General features: G+C 42.9%; 1 protein-coding gene across 1 annotated transcript in view; it reads right to left on the bottom strand.

Moving 5' to 3' along the window:
* Positions 1–10,256, bottom strand: part of DGKK (diacylglycerol kinase kappa) — a 145,026-nt gene extending 134,770 nt beyond the window's left edge. Inside the window, exon 1 of the mRNA XM_064483139.1 lies at positions 9,624–10,256. Within this exon, the coding sequence (XP_064339209.1) occupies positions 9,624–10,256 (633 nt within the window). The remainder of the gene's footprint in view (positions 1–9,623) is intronic.
* Between the last annotated feature and the right edge of the window lie 7,739 nt (positions 10,257–17,995).

Below are 17,995 nucleotides of genomic sequence, written 5' to 3'. Positions count from 1 at the left end.
AGTGGCTTCAGGAGAACGGGGATTCCATTGACAAAGCCCAGGGTTAATGAAAATTTTCCTGGTTTCAAGTGTCTCTACTCATGGCCAAGAAGATTAACAAATTTTGCTCAGCAGGTACCTTTCATTTCCTGCCTCAAGCTGCAAAATCCCAGAAGAGAACAGGTAGAGACATTAGCTGCAGAAGGCAAATGAATGAACATTCAGGATCCCGAATGTTCTTAGTTGAGTCCTGCAGGCAGTGCTTCCAGTGCTTTCCCATTTCTAGAGGCAGGGACCAGGCTCAGTCCACATGCTCATTGCCTCTAGTTTCAGGAGAACTCTGCAAATCTCTGGGTAGGAGCATCACGCCTGTCTCTCAGAATCCCACAGTCTCAAGTGCCTCGCCCTGTGCTGCTATGAGGGAAACCAGACGATGAGAATCCCTGTCCTCAGGGGCCAATATCTCTTTTACAAGCTCTTTAAAAGAAAAAGGCTTAAACAGCAAATGCCTGTAATGCTTTGGAAGATGAAAATCTCTAAGTGCTACAGACAAGGCTGAAGATTCTGATCTCACTCAATACTGCATTACACTCGCCTTTTAAATTACTGATTCAACCTTGGCTGGATGGTATACAGTTTATTAACTCTCAATTTTCTACCACATTTGGTTAATGAAAGCTGGATGAATTGAATAGTCTATCTCCTAATAATTGTTGCTAATGTCCTCACACACAGGTATTTCCCTTCTGGGAAGGAGGCGCCCAGAGGAGCCTGATTCTGTAACTTTGTGTTAAAGAGACAAAACCATCAGTACATTTCTGCATCTGGCTAAAAGTGACCCAACAGAGTCTCAGAAATTTAGGTCTTCCTTTTGGGAATTTAACGGTGGGAATAAAGTGGATTTTTGTTCCGGGTCTCCTTCTCCAAAGACAAGTCACAAAAGCTAGCTGGACAAATGAAATCTAGATGACCAAGACCGTGCACTTAGGAAACACAAGCACAAAGTGCTATATTATATAAGGGACATTTGCTTTGTGTGGATACAATTTTGTCTACATAAAATGTATACTCTCATTGCTTTCGACTGCAAATACATCCTTGAAAAGTTACATTTCAAGCACGTTTATCAAGTAGATCATACAGGTGATTGACTAGATACACTTTAAGCTACAATTAATGTGTTTCCTAAATACAATGTAGAACAATGCACATGATATAATAATTAAGTGGGGGAGGTGACTGGGGCAGGGGAAAGCTTGAGACACAATTACCCATTTCCTAAAGTCTTACTTTTGCAGACCACAAGCATATATTCAGAGAAAATAAATGGAAAAAATAAAAATATTAACAACAATTATCTCTTGAATGATGGGATGCTATATAATTTTTATTTACTTTTTGGAAGCTTTCTGGGTTTTCCAGATTCTCTGAAATTAGCATATATTCCTTTATTTTATTACATTGCAGTTTTGTTTAAGAAGAGGTGAACTGATTGACTAAATGCCTCAGTTAAGCACATCTAGTAAAACAAATAATCACTCCCTGTATATTGTTTTGGTAACCGAGTCCCTCATTCACCAGTGTCACTTAAAGGAAGTCTCATGTATGTGGTTTTGACCAGTGTGGAATCCTTAGTGCTAAGCATATAGGACATAGAGCAGGTACTCAATTTAATTTTTTAAAAATTAATGAATTAAAATAATTGGAAAACATATAGTCTTAATCTCTGCTTATAAATCTGACTTGCAAATGTTATGTATTTGTGAGAGGCAAGCCCTTTATCACTTTATGAGGACAGACTTTTAAGTGAGCACAGGATTAGACAACCACTGTTATGGAGTTGGCTAAGGGTCCTTCTCTCCTAGGCAGGGGTGTGTGTCTAATTAGAAAGTTAACAGTAGGAGTGTCATTGCTTTGAAGTTTATCATCAACTCTTGGGTTTCAACAGTATTAGAGAGGAAACATGATGCCCCTAATCCTCAAATCATTTCTGGTTGGTTTGGAAAAGAGGCATGTGATTTTTCCTCAGAAGGTTTGCCTTCCTAATTGTTTTCCATGGACAGGGTTTGCCTTTCCTGAGGGCAAAGCCTGACTGACTGACTGATGGGAAAGGTAACCAGAAATGGGCTGGGGGCAGAGGGAAGCCGGCCCAGGATTAAACATTGACTACCCTTCAGCCTCACGTGCTGAATTTAAGGTTCACTGGCACTCTTCTAGAATGATATTACCTTTTCTTTGTATAATACTTTCTAGTCTTTAGGGTGGGGTGGGTGGAGAGGGTACTTTTCCCTAAAAGACAGGCCTTCCCCCCACCTCTTTTTCTGCTCTTTAAAACAATCTCTTTAGGGGAATCAAGTTCAAGAGTGTTGGTGAGATTATGGCCAACTTGCCTTAGGTTAGGAGAGTTTCTCTTCTTTTCCTCTTAAAATTCTCTCTTTTTTTTCCTCTTGGGTGTGGGGAGGAATAAAATCTGTTGATTTTAGTGAAATTGAAGGTATCTTTTGTGATGGAAGGATTTTTTTAAGCATCTCTGGGAAAAAGAATCCTTGCTTTTGGTAGGGTTGAGGGAGCACCTCTCTTTAGGTATGGAGGCTTTCCAATTTTTAAAAACTAGATTTTGTGGAGAGGAGCTATAAGGGCCACTGGTTTAAATGATGTTGGGGAGCCCTCCTCAGGAGGATTTTTCTTTCTTTCCTTTTCTTTAAAATAAATAATATATTTGGAAGAAATACGATTGGGAACATCTCTCTTTGAAAGAATTTCTTTTTCTTTTCTTTTATTGAAAAAAAGAAATACTTAAAGGCTGGAAGCTAAACAAGGTACCTGAGTTTTGGTGAGATTGGGTGCATCTCCCTTTGAAGAAGCTTTAGAAAGAGATCTGATGGCTCTTGTCTCTTATTTGTGGGGGGTGGAGTGGGTTGACTATCAGGAATCATATACATGATTTTCAATAAGGCATGGGTTCACCTTCCCTGAGGAGAATTTCTTCCTTCTAAAAATTATCCCTTAGTTTATTTTCTTCTTCCTTCTCTTCCCTCCCTCCCTCCTTCTCTACCTTTTATTTATTTATTTATTTATTTATTTATTTATTTATTTATTTATTTATTTATTTATTTATTTATTTATTTATTTTTCTGTTTTTGCCTGGAGAAAAATGTTCAGGGACTTTGGTGAGTTTCGGGGCATCTTCATTCCCCCAAAATGAGGTTTTTCTTTTAAAGTAGCCAATTCATTTTCTTCCTTCTGTCCCATCTGATTCTAAATGTATTTTCTTGTTTTGAGAAAAAAAGGGGGCTTTGTGGAGACTGGGGACATCTTTCCTTAAGAGGACTTTCTTGGTCTTGTTTCTGTTTGTCTCCTATCTTTTCCTTCCAAGTTTAAAATTCCTGTGTTAAGAACAAAGCTTTTTTTGGTGTGGACAAATTAGAGTCACCTCTTATTAGAAGAATTTCCTTTTTTTTTTTCTTTTTTAAAAACTGCTTTTGCATTTGTTTTGGTTGTGTTTTGACAAAAAAATGCATGTGTCTTTGCGAGCCTGGAGCATTTTTCTTTAAGAGGATTTTGTTTTCATTTCATTGATATTATCCCCTCTACCAACATAGATGCTTTTACATTATTAATTTTCTTTTAATACTTATTTGTAGTTGATTAATACTGGGATTCCAAAATTTAGAGATCCCTGATTTAACTTGTTCATTAGAATTATAATACTGTTGGATCCAATTACTACCAAAAAAAAAAAAAAAATGGCTGTGGGTTTTCCACAAAAATAGTAGGATGATTCCTTGAGTTGTTTATTGGATTATAAAAGTGCACTATATCATGGACATTGAGAAAGTTTTCATAGTAAAGCACTTGTTAAATATTAATAAATAAATGATTTTTAGAAGTTTAAAAAATAAATCTTAAAAAAATTATATTTTGAGATAATATTCATGGGCTTTGGTGAGGATGGGACATCTCCCCTTAGTAGGGATTTATATCTTTTGTTTCTTTTTCTCTCTTTTGGGGGGAGTTAAAACTTCAGGAGATTTGGTAAGATCAAGGACCCTATCCTTTTAATATTTCTTTCTTTTTGTTAAATTAAAATGTATTTGTTTATCTGAGGTGGAGAGATTGTAAGTTTCATTGACTTTGGTGATTTTGAAAGTATCTGCCCTTGAAAATATTTCCTTTTTTGTTTTTCTCAAAAGAAGAAAAATTGTGTGTGTGTGTGTGGGGGGGGTGAATAAAAGTTATTTTTCTTGGTGAGGCCATGCCCTTAAGAGGATTCCCCTTTTTAAAATTTCTTTTTTCCTTATTTATTCATGTGTTCCTTTGTTTATTTGTGGGAAGGTAGTAGGCTCATTATCATATAGTTGGAGGAATGATTGCTTTCTTTTACTCATTTTTAAATAGATATATAATTCAAATATCACAAAATTCACCATTTTAAAGTGTACAAGTCAGTAGTTTTTAGTATATTCACAAAGTCATACAAACACCACCACTATCTAATTTCAGAACATTTTTTTTTTTATCATCCCCCAAAGAAACCCTTTAGTTATCACTCACACTTCCCTCTCCCTTCCCGGAGCTCCTGGCCACCACTAATCTACTTTCTGTCTCTAAGGATTTGCCTATTTTGGACATTTCTTATAACTGGAAGAAATAACATTAAGGAACTTTAGTGAGATTGCTGGACACTTGGGAAGATTTATTTTTGCCTCCATAATTTTTGTGAGGGATTGGGCATGGGCTATGATGTGCAAATAGTTTATAAATTTCAAGAAATTTTTAAGGTTAGAAAGGCTGTTTAACCTTGAGATGCTGTCTCATTCTTTTCATTTAATTTTTTTCTCTCTTGGGGATAGAAGTTTCATGGGTTTTGTTGAGGGTGAAGAGCACCTCCCTTTAGAATTTCTTCTTTTTTCTTAAAATAATTTTCTGGGGGAGGATAAGTTTCATTATCTGGGATCACTGTCCCTTTCTCTCTCTTTTTTTTTTAAATTTGTAGATTTGTGTTTCTATTTTGAGAATAAGGTTTATTTGCTTTGGTGAGGGTGGGGGCATCTCCCTTTAGGAATGGCTGCTTTCTTTTTAAATGCTTAAAAAGTTTTTTTCCTTCCCCCCACTGAGAGAATTACAGTTGAAAAGGTTGGGAACCGTATCCCTAGCAAGATTTTTATTTATTTTCTTTCCAGAAAATGGGGGCTTCTTTGGGAGTAATAGGTTCAGGGTCTTGTACCTCCTCTTCCTTCTCAGGCTCCTGTTCTATTATGGACCCCTCTGGGAGCATCAGACAGGGAACAACCATCACTGTTTTGGAAAAAAATCAAGGCTGATGAAATTTCAGCTTAAAGATTGTTTTCAGACAAATGAGGATCCTATGTGTCACAGAAAGCCAGACATTGGATATGTCTAAAAATCCACAAAAGCTAAATTAATAGTTATAGCCTATTAGGTGTCCAGTCTTATTTTTGCTCTCTCCCACCCTGCCCTCTTCTTCCGGGGAATGAAAGAGCTAATAATACAGCGGAAAGCATCCTGCAAACTGTAAAGTGCCATACCAGCAATAGAGATTATATAATCTTTATTTTAATGCCCCTGAATGGTTTTCTGGACTCTACGGATTTTTTCCCCTTCCCTGGAAGCACTTTGGATAACTGACGGCTCAGCCTTGCCTTTTGGGCTGCAGTTCTGCAGAAGCCCCAGTTGGCGATTTTAATAAACACAGAAGAACTCTATTCTCAGAAAAGAAAGACCACTGACCAAATATCTCATTATCTTTTTTTTTTCCCCAGAACATCCTGCAGAAAACACTCAGGAGCTCTCAGAATATACCAAATAAATCATATAGTATCATCAAAACCTGGCAAGGAGTGGGGAAAGAACACATGAGGAAAGAAAGTAATTTCATCCTGACCTTCAACAGGTTAAATATTCGACTCTACAGTCCTGAAGCTGTTTACAGTCACTGCAGATATTCTGTTCACTTAGGAAAAAAATTTATTACCCCTGAAACCAACAACATCATCATTAGTCTGCTGCTCCCGGGACTGCAGGGGATAAGGACACTTTCCAAATCATTTTTTAAAATTGTTACTAATTTGCTTCTTAATTATGGTTCTAACATCCATTCTGAAAATGGAAAGATTGACCGCATTTCCTTAAGGGCTATATATTCCAGTCTATTTAAATAAGCATTTACTTCTCACTCAGAAATGAGTGAGAATGCATTTTTATTCATTCACAGCAGCAGTCTCTACGTCATTGCTGAAAATGGAATTGATGGGTTTCAAGTTTCAGCAAGTGTTTATTGAGCAAAAATAGGGAGGACTGAATTGTATTAGGCACTGGGTGGGAGAGACAGCATCTACCTTTGAGAAGCTCAGACTTGGGTAAGATAATAAAGCATTCAGGCAAGAATAACTAGATGTCATATAAGCAAATGCTTGCTACTTTGTGAGAAAATGTGTGCAAAAAATACCAGGAAACTGTTCTGTTATGGTTTGGGGTATAATAGTAATTGCCATGTAGTCATCAGGAGGGAGACCCTCCCCATCCCAGAAATAAAAGCCACAAAAGTGTCTTTCTTCTTAGATTTTCATCAATCACCTGTATGGTGTGATTATAATTTCATAGCTGGTCAAAACCCAATGAATAAAAATATAAACTGTCTTTCTTCAACCACAGCTGAGAGGAGAGAAACAGATCCACGTGTAAGCCCCACTCCCGGCAAGAGGGTCATAGCATCATTAAAGAACCAATTCACACATCTTTACTCACACTTGCTGCCAGCAGATGGGAGACCCCCGGCTCACTTCCTGGAAATCAAGCCATGTTCAGAAAGGAAGGAAATCGACAGCTTTGGTTCACAGACTGTTATCCTGGTAGCTATTCAAAAAGAAAACGTGAGCCCCCTTTTCTCAGTCCCTACCCTCATGCTTGGCATAGATTTGCAACCAGCAAGTTCTGAACCCCAAAAGAGAGCAGACCACACACTAGAAGATGTTGTTGTTGTTGTTGTTGTTGCTGTGCTGGTCGGCAAAGTTATCTGGGAGAAACCTGCAGTCACATCCAAACTCTTGGTTTTGCTCATTTTATCCTTTGACTTATCAGGCTAGTTTCATTCATGCTACTGGTACTGGCTGTCCCTTACCACGTAGGATTTCATTGTGCGATGAGAGCTATATTTTGTTTTATCTCTGAGATTGTGTGTACGTGAATATTTATGTGTATATATATATATGTCATTCCCCAAGCTTGCCTCAAGGAGGCAGTGTCTGAGAACAATGCCACCCTAGCTAAGATGGCAACCTGTTTGCCTTGAATGTTAAGATGCAAGTCAGCTGGTTACGGGTGCTATTCGCCTGAGGAGAATGCAGCAGAGAATGGTCCTATCACTGAAGATCAAATGTTCTCATCTGCACAAGAGAGCAATTGCATAGCAACTCCTAGGGTATTGGAGAAGGGTTCTGCTTTCAGCAATTTTAGCATTTACCCAGATCTTTGCATCCTTCAAAATCCTCTAGAGCCACTGATGGGTTCATTTATATGGCCCTCTTAGCAGATGGTCAGGGTTCTTAAACCTACTCTACAAGATAAGTGACTGAATAAATAAATGACCAGCTCTACTTGGCAAAATCAAACCTGGAGACTGGGGTAGGAGGGGTGGTCCTGGTCCGCTGACAAGTGCTTGGTCAGTTGGCCAGCACACCTGAGTGGATACTATGTAGAGGAAGCTAACCCGGTTCCCCTTACCTTGATCCTCCTTATTTGCCTGGCAACAGACATTTTTTTTTTGTCAAGCTGGTGGGACACACTTTCCCACAGTCACAGGGCTCATCCTTTGAGCTCCTGGCCTCCAGTCAGTCTTCCAGAGGCCAAAGAGGCCATACATTCGCTGACCAGCCTGGAAATTAATCCCCCAAGTGTCATTTTCTCAGCCAGGTTCCAGGAATCTCATTTAAGAAGGCCACAGGTCAGGTGGTCCCTGTTGCACACGCTCTCACCAGCTTTATGCAAACTCTTCCAGAAAGACAAGAGCAAGCACCTGGCTAGGGTGAACTCCCAGGTCTAGCTGCTCTTCCCTTTCTCTTTCAGAGATCACTGCAGGAAAAGGTTGCTGCAGGAAGGGGGAGAGATTCACCCCCTCGGGAGAGCGGGGTTGTTAAGATTAGCAAAAAAATGTCTGAGTCCCCTACAGTTCTATTTTCTTTCTTTTCAAACCTCTGCACTTTTTTTCCCTGTGAAACTTTCCCCTTTAGCTTTCCTCTCTTTTCAGTCATTTATCATTGCAGTTATTTTGCGAATTCGAGCCTCCCTACCCATAACTGAGGAAGGAACCGGCGTTTTCATTTCCATTTCGAGATGCCAACCTCTGCCCCCTTCCCCTACATTCTACAAGTGTGCAGTGCAGAGCAGAACGATTCCAGAGCCATGTCCCTCTGCCCTGCTAGGCAGCAGGATGGACGGGCATTGTTGGTATGGTGTGTTATTTGTTTGTTTCCGTGTTTTGTTTTGTTTTCCTTTCGGGAGAAGCTAAATGAAAGTCTATGTATGCGTGACTATGATTTTCACAGTCTCGTGGAACGAAGTTTGAGAAAAACGAAGAGTAGGGGGTGCACAGAGAAAGCAAGAAAGACAGACAGGCTCCTTCTGAAGAGTGGACGGGGTTTCAGAGGTCCAAGGCAAACACCGAAAACCTTCTTCCTCCCTCCTCCCCCCGGGCGGGTGACCGAGGATCCTCCACTGGTCTTCTCCCGGCTAAGTGCAACGTTTACGAAGGCATCTCTGAAGACTGGAAGAGATAAGGGTTCCCATTCATAACACTCTCAAATACCAACTCCTATTTTCGTGTCTCTAAACCGGGACTCCTGTACCTTTGCAACTGGCTGCGGTGCGGGATGCCAGTCGCCCGTTTGTGACGCGGCCCATCACTGTATCACTGTGTTTGCACCTACCTGCCGGGAAATCCTGCAGACAGATGGAATGGTGGCTTCGACACACGCATGCTCTCCCCCTCCTCCCCTGCGAACCCTGCCCTTCCCCTGCAGTGCGCGTGGGCGCCGCCCAACCCCTCATCCCCACCCTGAGTACCAGCGCCCAGCAGCCCACGGAGACTCCGGGCCCCTCCCTGGAGCGCTGCCAGTTGCGCCCCAGCTGAGGACCCCTTTCCCAGTGGCAGGGAGGGGGCCGAGCAGACGGTTGCGGCTCCGCAGCTTGGGCCTCTGCGGCAGTGACCGCGGCTAAGAGGTGTGTCCCACCGCCCGCACTCAATCCCATCCCTGTGTACCCTGGGCCAGCCACAAACACCTCTCGAGGTCTCTTGCGCCGCCTGGGCCGCCTTCCTCTTCTTTTTCAAGATATAGGCGCTCACCGCACTGTCACTTCTCATGGGGAAAACTGCTCCGACTCCCAACCCGTGCCATCACCTCCGTTTCTAGCCCCAAACAGCCCACTCTCACTTCCACATGTTGCTTCGCGCCTCTTAACCGCTTCCCACTCCCCCGGGCTCCCCTATCCCCGCATCTTTCTGAGCATCTTTGCTAGCCAGTAGCAGCCAAATGTGATGCTAAGGATGCCCAGAGTCCTGCGAGTCGGGTAGCCATCCAGCCTCGCCTGGCTTCTTTCCCTCCCGCCCCAGGGGGTCTTTTTCTTACCTTTATACTGGACAACGGCACTGGCGTTCGGGGCGATGGCGAGGGCTTTAGATCCTTCTCTGGAGCGACCACCGGACACTGCAATAGACGTGGTGCTGGGCTCGGCTCCGGACGGGACACTTGAGCCGGCTCAGGGCAGGACTCTGTGGCTGGTTCTGTGGCTGGTTCTGGGACCGGCTTGGGGGCCGGTTCTACGGCTGGTACTGGGATCGGCTCTGGGGCCGGATCTGGGGCTGGTTCCTGGACCGGCTCGGGGGCCGGTTCTGGGGCTGGTTCAGGAGCCGGCTCCGGGGCCGGTTCTGTGGCTGGTTCTGAGATCGGTTCTGTGTCTAGTTCTAGGGCTGGTTCAGGGGTCGGCTCGGGGGCCGGTTCTGTATCTGGTTCTGGGATCGGTTCTGTGTCGAGTACTGTGGCTGGTTCTGGGCTCGCCTCTGGACCGGGTTCTGGAGCAGGCTCTGGACAGAACTGAGGTGCCGGTTCTGGCGAAGGCGCGTGGAGCAGCGGAGGAGCCCGCGCCGGCGGCAGTGGCGGCGGCGGCTGCGGCGGCGGCGGCGGCGGCTCCGGAGACTCCGCGGGCTGCTCTCCATCCTGAGGCGGGGCAGTGCCCTGGGCCGCGGCCGCTCCGCGGTCCATGGCCGCGCACCGCCTCAGGTCCCGGCAGCCGGCGCCCCAGAATTCGGAGGGCTAAAGTACCCTCGGGCGCCCCGCCCACCCCAGTTCGACAACCCCTTGCAGGGTGCCAAACTTTCCCCCGCCCCGCTCCATGGCTGGCTCCGCTCTGAGGTCTAACCCGGGGGCGCTCGGCGTCTCCCAGAGCTGGAACACGCCCCTCGGTGAGCGCACACCTCTTCGTAAGCAGCCACGGGCCCGATGGGCGGGAAGCAGAGGGGCTTGCGAACGCGGACTGGACAGAGCGCTTGATGACCTCCTAGCTACGCGCGGGAGGGGAGGGGGGAGACAAAAAGGGGAGGGGGAGTGGGGAGGCGTGGAGGTGGGGGCGGTTGGAGCCCGGCCGCGTTTAACCCTTTAGTGACGCGATTGGAAAAAAAAAAGCTCTAGGCGAACTTGAGGGTCTTTGCAATCCCCCTAACCACTCAGCTGTGAGCTGCTGCTCAGAACAGCTTTCATCCTGTGTCTGCTCTCTCACCTCAGCAGCAGGTGAACCTAGCCTCGGACCAACCTCTTGCCCCCCATCTCCAAGCCTCTGTGGGCAAGTAACCCTTTTTTCTAACCTGGGAAAAGAAATTAAGGGGCACGGGGTTGGGATGTGTGTGTGTGTGTTCAGTCCTTTGGGTTGAAGTAAAATGTGTGTGTGTGTGTGTGTGTGTGTGTGTGTGTGTGTGTGTGTGTGTGTGTGTGTTTATGCAAGCCCTTGAATTGAAGTAGAATTTGTTCCCCCTCTCAGTTTTTGCGTTTCTGAGCTTTGCCAGATTCGAGCGCGTTTGCCGTTGGGTACAGGGTTTGGGGATGCTTCGGGAAAGGTGTGTGCCGAAGGTGGGTGGGAGCCCTGGCTTTCTGCAGCCTGCAGATGTAGCCCGGAGAGTGAGGCAAGAGTGCCCGGGTAGCGGTGGCTGGGCTGCGCGCTCCAGAGGGGAGGCTGCCCGGGTCTCCGCAGCGATCGGGGCGTCTGTCTGGCTCGCCTTTGCCATGGGAGACTGCCTTTTGCTTTCAGCTGGACTTCCCAGGCATCAAGAGGACTTTTTGCCGAACTTGTTAATGTGTATGTACGTGTGTGTATCTTGGGCTGGGGGAAATTCACTGCAACACCCATACCTTTTTCACCTCCTGATACCTCGGAAGCGCTCTGAAATTAGGGATGGAAGATTCTCTTGCGAAGAGAACGGCCAGTCCCTGCCGCAGCACCCTTCCCACCACATCGGGAGACTTTAGAAGCTCTCTCGATTGTTAGTCACGTACACGTACATACAAACCATCACCTCAGTCAGACCTAGACTTTAGACGCCAGTACACTGCAAAATTGCAGTTAATGATTGAGAAGACCACCCGTTAAGCCACTACTGTGTGGGGGGATGGGGGAAGGAGCACCTGTAAACCTAATTTGAAATATGACAAGTGAATTTATCTCCGACACACATAACGCTGCAGTTGTGGATGGCAGCCCTCCTTCTGCAGCCCCTCCTTCCACCATCTCCTCCCAGACCATATTCTTCACTCATCCCTCTTCTTTTGCCAGCTGACACTGACCCACCCGGAATTTTCTAGAACCTGCAACATTTTTCTGTTCCCTACACCACACCACGTCCCAGCAGTAAATAACACCACAAAAGACAGTCTCACCTAGCCCCCTCCAAAGACCAGAATCTCTGATGAGATCTGCATTTCCCAGATCCTCACTGCAGCGTCACAGCCTAAGCCCACTCTTTTGGAGAAGGGTTATAGTACTGCTTGGCAGCTATTAAGCTAGTGCGGGGACCATCCCTAACCTCAGGGGCTGGAGAAGCCCAGGGGAGGTGAGCCCTGTCTATCAAGTCCCTTAATGATGGCAGGCCTCCTTCCAGTAAACCCACACAAAGGGCTCATCCTCTTCATCCTCCTTGGGGGGTTTTCGCCTTTATTCTATCCCACACTCAAGCAGCCAAGCTGCTTTTAACCCTAAGGGTTCAGGACTGAAACATACAAATGCCAGATCTAACCAGCCAGTAAGCCTATGCTTGGGGCTTACTTTTCAGGCTTTCAGACTTTGATGACATCTCTGTCCTTAGAAGGGGCCATTAGCTCACATTTAAATCTCATTTTCACTAGGCCCTGGCATATAGTTAGAAGGGCTGAAGGCAGAGAGTCTTGAGTATAAGGGCCTCTTGGGGAGAATGATGGGGTGGGGTTGGGCATAGACTGGGTGTCATCAAGCAGGACACTACCAGGGGACAACTTGGAGCTATTGTTTTATATATGGTCATTGATACTCATCTATAGTTCTATAGTTAATCAGAAGGAGTCCAAAATGTATGATGTAAACTCTTGCTGCAAGGTTAGTTTGAAGATGAATGTTGAAGTAGTTGTTTGTGCATGGCTTTTGCTCCATGAGGGTGGGTTACTAGAGATATACTGGCTGGATTGTGTTATGATTAATTTAATTTTAAAAATTCTCAGCACATCATAAGCTGCCTTATTACCTTATGTTATAGCAAGGTTTTGTTTTGCTTTTTAGCCTCCCCTCAGCCCAGCATTGAATACAATGCTTTACATGGGACCATGGAGAGGGGACACAGGGGAGGTTGGTTAGAATGGGTTCATTGGTGCCTGACTTAGGGAGGCATATTTGCTGTATCTTATCTATACCTTCCTCTCCCCTGTAGTCTACTGGTCTCTTAACAGAGAGATATTTACTTAGATGCTGGTGTATTTTCCTCAAAACCTAACCAGGGGCTGAGGCCATAGTAAGGATTCAGGAATTTTCTGCTAAATGGATGATTCATTGAAGGTTACCAGTTAGGGTGTCTTTTTTATTCTGCATTGCTTTTAAACAGTATTTGACATTTCAGATGATTGATGATCTCCTAAGAGGTGCTTTTCTAATTGAACAATACTGATATAAGGGCCAAGAGCTAAGTAAGAATAAGAATGACGACCATCTCCACAGAGGCTTGGGTGGACATGGTTCTGGATGTCCCAGGACAGGCATAGTCCCTAAAGTGGGACTTTTGGATTTGTTATATATGTTACCCAATTGGGCTGGATGAAGGGTAGATCAGTACAGTGGGCTCATATCTTTGAGTATGTAATGTGCTACCTCACCCCACCCCCAACATTTATCTGATTCCACCCAAAATAAAGTCCATCCAAGTCAGAGATTCTTTGATTTTAGGTGCATTAGGAACTCTGGAGAGGCAAAGGAGAGAAAACTTGAGAAATGTGGCAAAATTAAAGCTCTTATCCCTCATTTTTTTTTTCATTTTCTTTTCATTATTGAATGAGGGTGTGACACTGCAGAGCTTGAGTGGAAGCCCTTTTTCTCCTTTGTCCAATAGCTTCAATTTTCCTCAGCCCTCCCTTCTAGAGCAATTTAGGGAAGAAATAGGTGCCTCTCCTGAGTCTTAGCAGCTGCCAACTTCCCCGACTTCTGCCACCTTGGCAAAGTGCAAAGCCAAAATAACAACCTTTATAATACTCTACTAAATAAAATAAAGAGATGGGATGAAGAACAGCATTTACTGAGGAAGGTAGAGGGTTCAGACAATTCATTTCAATGGGCTTAAAATGCAAAACTGTTATTTTTCGCTTGCTCTAGTCTCCTAGGATTTAATTGCTCCAGGATTAGGACTTAAAAAGTTAATACCTTGTGTTCATATAATGCCTTTGCTTTTTAAAGGATGTTCACATATATTATCTCACTTGAGCCTCACAACAAATGTGTGAGGCCAAGCAAGTCTGGACTTTCATCCCACATCCCCACTCCCTAACCTTTTAAAGACGAGAACACACAAGTCCATTGAGATTAAGTGCTATGTCTTAGGTCACAGAGATAATTGGTGGTGAAACAGACATTTAGAACTTGTGTCACTCAAACTCTCAGAGCGCCGTGCTGAGTTGGGGGTTGTGAGGCAGGGGCTGTGTAAATCCTCTCCATCGCAATGTGGAAAGTCTGTTTTAACGCCCCTCTATTTGTTGAGCCTGTAAGAGGAGCAGTGATTCTTACATTTTTACCCTGAGGTTTCTCAGCTCTCACTCTTTCTCTGGATGGTAGTTAATGATCTCTAACCACATTCACTCGAGGAGGTCCCTGTTTAGAGGAACCTTTTTGAATATGTATGTAATGTAATAATCCACTCAGAGTGTACTTGTTTTATTGGTTCTGTTTTATTTGTTTTGTTTTTAATTTTTTTATTGAAGTGTAGTTGATTGACAATGTTAGTTTTAGGTGTAGAGCAAAGTGATTCAGTTACACATATACCTACATAAATATATATTTTTTCAGATTCTTTTACATTATAGGTTATCACAAGAACTGGAATATAGTTCTCTGTGCTCTATAGCAGGTCCTTGTTGTTTATATATTTTATATATAGTAATATATGTCTGTTAATCCCCAACCCTATGATTCAGTTTTTATATTTTTTTGAAATGAAGCAGTCCACAGTTAAGATGCATTTACTGCCAGTCTGAGGTGCATAAAGTCCTTTTTAGGTGCCAGTGGGAAGGAGAAGAGGATATGAGACACGATTGTTTCCTTCAAGAATTTTTAGAACTTGGTGGTTGAGATAAGACAAATACAGGTAAAAAACAATTCAAACACAGATGTCAGTTTCTGACCATGACACTACACTTTGTACTTGTGCGTGTGGGGTGTGATAGTAGGGAACAACGTTTGACAGTGTGGAAAGGAAAGTACAAAGGGAATCAAGAAGTCTGGCTTCAGATTAAGTTTCTACCACTAAATTCACAGCGTGACCTTATACAAATCATTTGACATCTATGGGCTTCAAGTGTTCTCATGTGAAAAATGGAGGTGGAGGGGAAAAGTTGAACTTGCTCAGCTAGCTTTCAAGTATGTTCTTGCACAAAATATTAGGGACACTGTGAGTGAATCAGGGAAAACTTCCTGGAAGGGAGCATTCTTGAAGTGGGTCTTGAATGATTCAGTTAATATAGATCAGCAGGGAGGAAGTGGAAAAATAGTACAGGCAAGGAGAGGATCAAGAATCGAAATCTGGTGGTGAGAATACACCATGTTGGTTGAAGTAGGGGGTCATACCAAGGGTTGATGAGAGATGAGGTTAGAGCAGAGTAAGTAGTAGGAAGAAGGGGAGATGTAAAAGGCATCGAATGCCAGATTGAAAGTTTTGAAGGTTTGATTTTAAAGGTAATTGAGAGCCAATGAAGATTGTTTGAGTATAGGGGTGACATGGTGAAACTAACCAGTGAGAAAAGTTATCTTTGACAGTGTACTTTGTTCTGGAAGCACGTACAAATCTACTTTGTTCCCCTTCAGCTGGTATCCAGTTAGTTCAGGGGTCATCTGTGAAATTATAATTCTTTCTTGATTTTTGTTCTGATCTCTAGTTTCATGCCTGCATTGCCAAAGCTGCTGGCCCAACCTGCTTAACCACCTGCCTATACATTTGGATTCAGTCCATCATGGGTCATTTGGCTTCCATGGACTCAATATGCTAATAGAATCCCTAATTTGAAATTCTAACTGATAATGAATGAATGGCCAGCAGAATGGAGAAGATGAGAGAAACGTCTTCTTAGGCAGGCAGGGATGGGATGGTTGTGGACCTGAAAGCCAATTACGAGATCGAGGACAATTTGAAGGAGGATAAGGAAAACGGATCTTGGTAGAATCTTTTAACTTCCCATGACTTAGATATGGGGAAAAGCTGATGAGAAACAGCCATCCAGTCAAGAACTTCCAAGGATCTAAACTGAGCTCAGACTAATAAAAGAAAACAGATTGCTCTAATGCCAAGGAGAAAGAAGTAATCGACATTGGTGTGACAGGTCACAAGGGGAGGGTAGGGTGAGGTTGGGGGAGAGTGTAGAGCTGATAGTATTCCTGAGGTGATGATGTTTAGAAAGACTGGAAAATATTTTGTCTTGGAACCCTCATGGTGTGATGTCAATAATGGAGGCAATTCAGTATTTGAATGTGTGTGTATCTCTATCCAAAAATGGAAAAAAAGAGATTATTTTAGTAACGATTGTCCCTATACAAAATTACTTTATTATCCCACTACTGTCCACAAACACCTCTTTCTGGCACCAACCTGGTTGGGAGGGATGATGGAGGAAGGAGAAACAGGTGACAAAAGGAAATCAAGAGAGGTTGATAGGCAGAATTGCTGTGATGAAAAGAGTTGGGGAGTACAGGAGCTTTACTTTCCTCCAAAGAATTACCTACTCTGCTCTTAGGTGCCTCTTTTTCTCTTCCCCTAAAGTTCTCCTCCTCCATTACTGAGAGTGAGCAAAAAGTGCACAATTCATTGGCTCTGTGGGAAGAGGGAATTTCAGGGAAGCGTCTTCATACAATTGAAGTGACTTGCAAGGACAAGGTGTCACATAACTCAGTTGTCTTAGATGGAGATTAAAGCATTAAAAAGTCACTTCCAGGACCTCACTGTCATCATTCACCTTTTAGTTTTAAGTCCCTATCCTCTAGTTGTAACCTTTGGAGTCACACCGCCATTTCTGGTAGATTTTATTCCCTTTAACCACACTCCAAATGCCGGAATGAGGCTGACTTCCCTCTCCTTTTCCTTTCTCAGCTTCATAGGTCTCTAAAATAATAATGCCCTTTCCCAGCTGGGTCTCAGAGCTTTAATTTGGCCCTTGGTGCAAAAATGCAGCTGCCTGATTATCGTTTCTACCCAAGATTTTTTAGGGGATTGCTTCATTCATTCATTCATTCATTCATTCATTCATTCATTCCACAAGTAATTATTGAAAATCTATGTGCTGGGTAGGCACTTGTTTGAATGCTGGGGATTCACAAGTAAATAAGAGAGACATTATCTCCGCTCAAATAGCATTTACAGGATAAAGGCTGGAGAAATACAGACATTAAACAGACAAGCAAATATCTAAACCAAATAAATATTTTAGAAATGATAAATGCGATGAAGAAAACAAGACAAGATGATGTGATAGAAAGTGTCTAGAGGGCTACTTTCGTCAGTACTTTTACTTATTTGCTTAATCCTTAACATATCCAAAATGGTTTGAAATTTCTTCATCAAAACCACTGTTGACAAACCTACTGAATAAAGTTCAAGATTTTTTCCCACCAACTTTTTGAAATACAGTCAGTTTACAATGTTGTATCAATTTCTTGTGTATGGCATAATATTTCAGTCATACATATACATGCATATATTTCTTTTCATATTCTTTTTCATTATAGGTTGCTACAAGATATTGAATATAGTTCTGTGTTATACAGAAGGAACTTATTTATCTATTTTATATATAGTAGTGTGTATTTGCAAATCTCCAACTCCCATTTTATCACTCCACCAAATTTTGATTGGAAAGTTTTCAATGTTATAGAAAAGTTACAAAAATAATACAGTGAACACATATATTCTTCATTAATATTCACCAGTTGTTAGCATTTTGCCACATTTACTTGATATCTATAAAGACTCTTTTTCTCTATCTCTCACTTGAATCATTTGAAAGATGTAGCCATCATGACACTCACCTATAAGCATTTCAGCATATATCTCATAAGAACAAAAGCATTCTTGTACATACACAACATGATTACCATATTCAGTAAGTTTAACAATGATACATTAATATTATCTAATATACAATACATATTAAAATTTCTCCAATTGTCCCAATAATGATCTGTGTAGCTTTGTAAAAATAATAGCTAAATCATCAATTGCATGTAGTTGTTCTTGTCT

The sequence above is a fragment of the Camelus dromedarius genome, chromosome X (genome assembly GCF_036321535.1).
Source record: "Camelus dromedarius isolate mCamDro1 chromosome X, mCamDro1.pat, whole genome shotgun sequence".
NCBI lineage: Eukaryota > Metazoa > Chordata > Mammalia > Artiodactyla > Camelidae > Camelus > Camelus dromedarius.
Note: the sequence above shows the minus strand (reverse complement) of the source record. Positions and strands in the feature narration are given on the sequence as shown.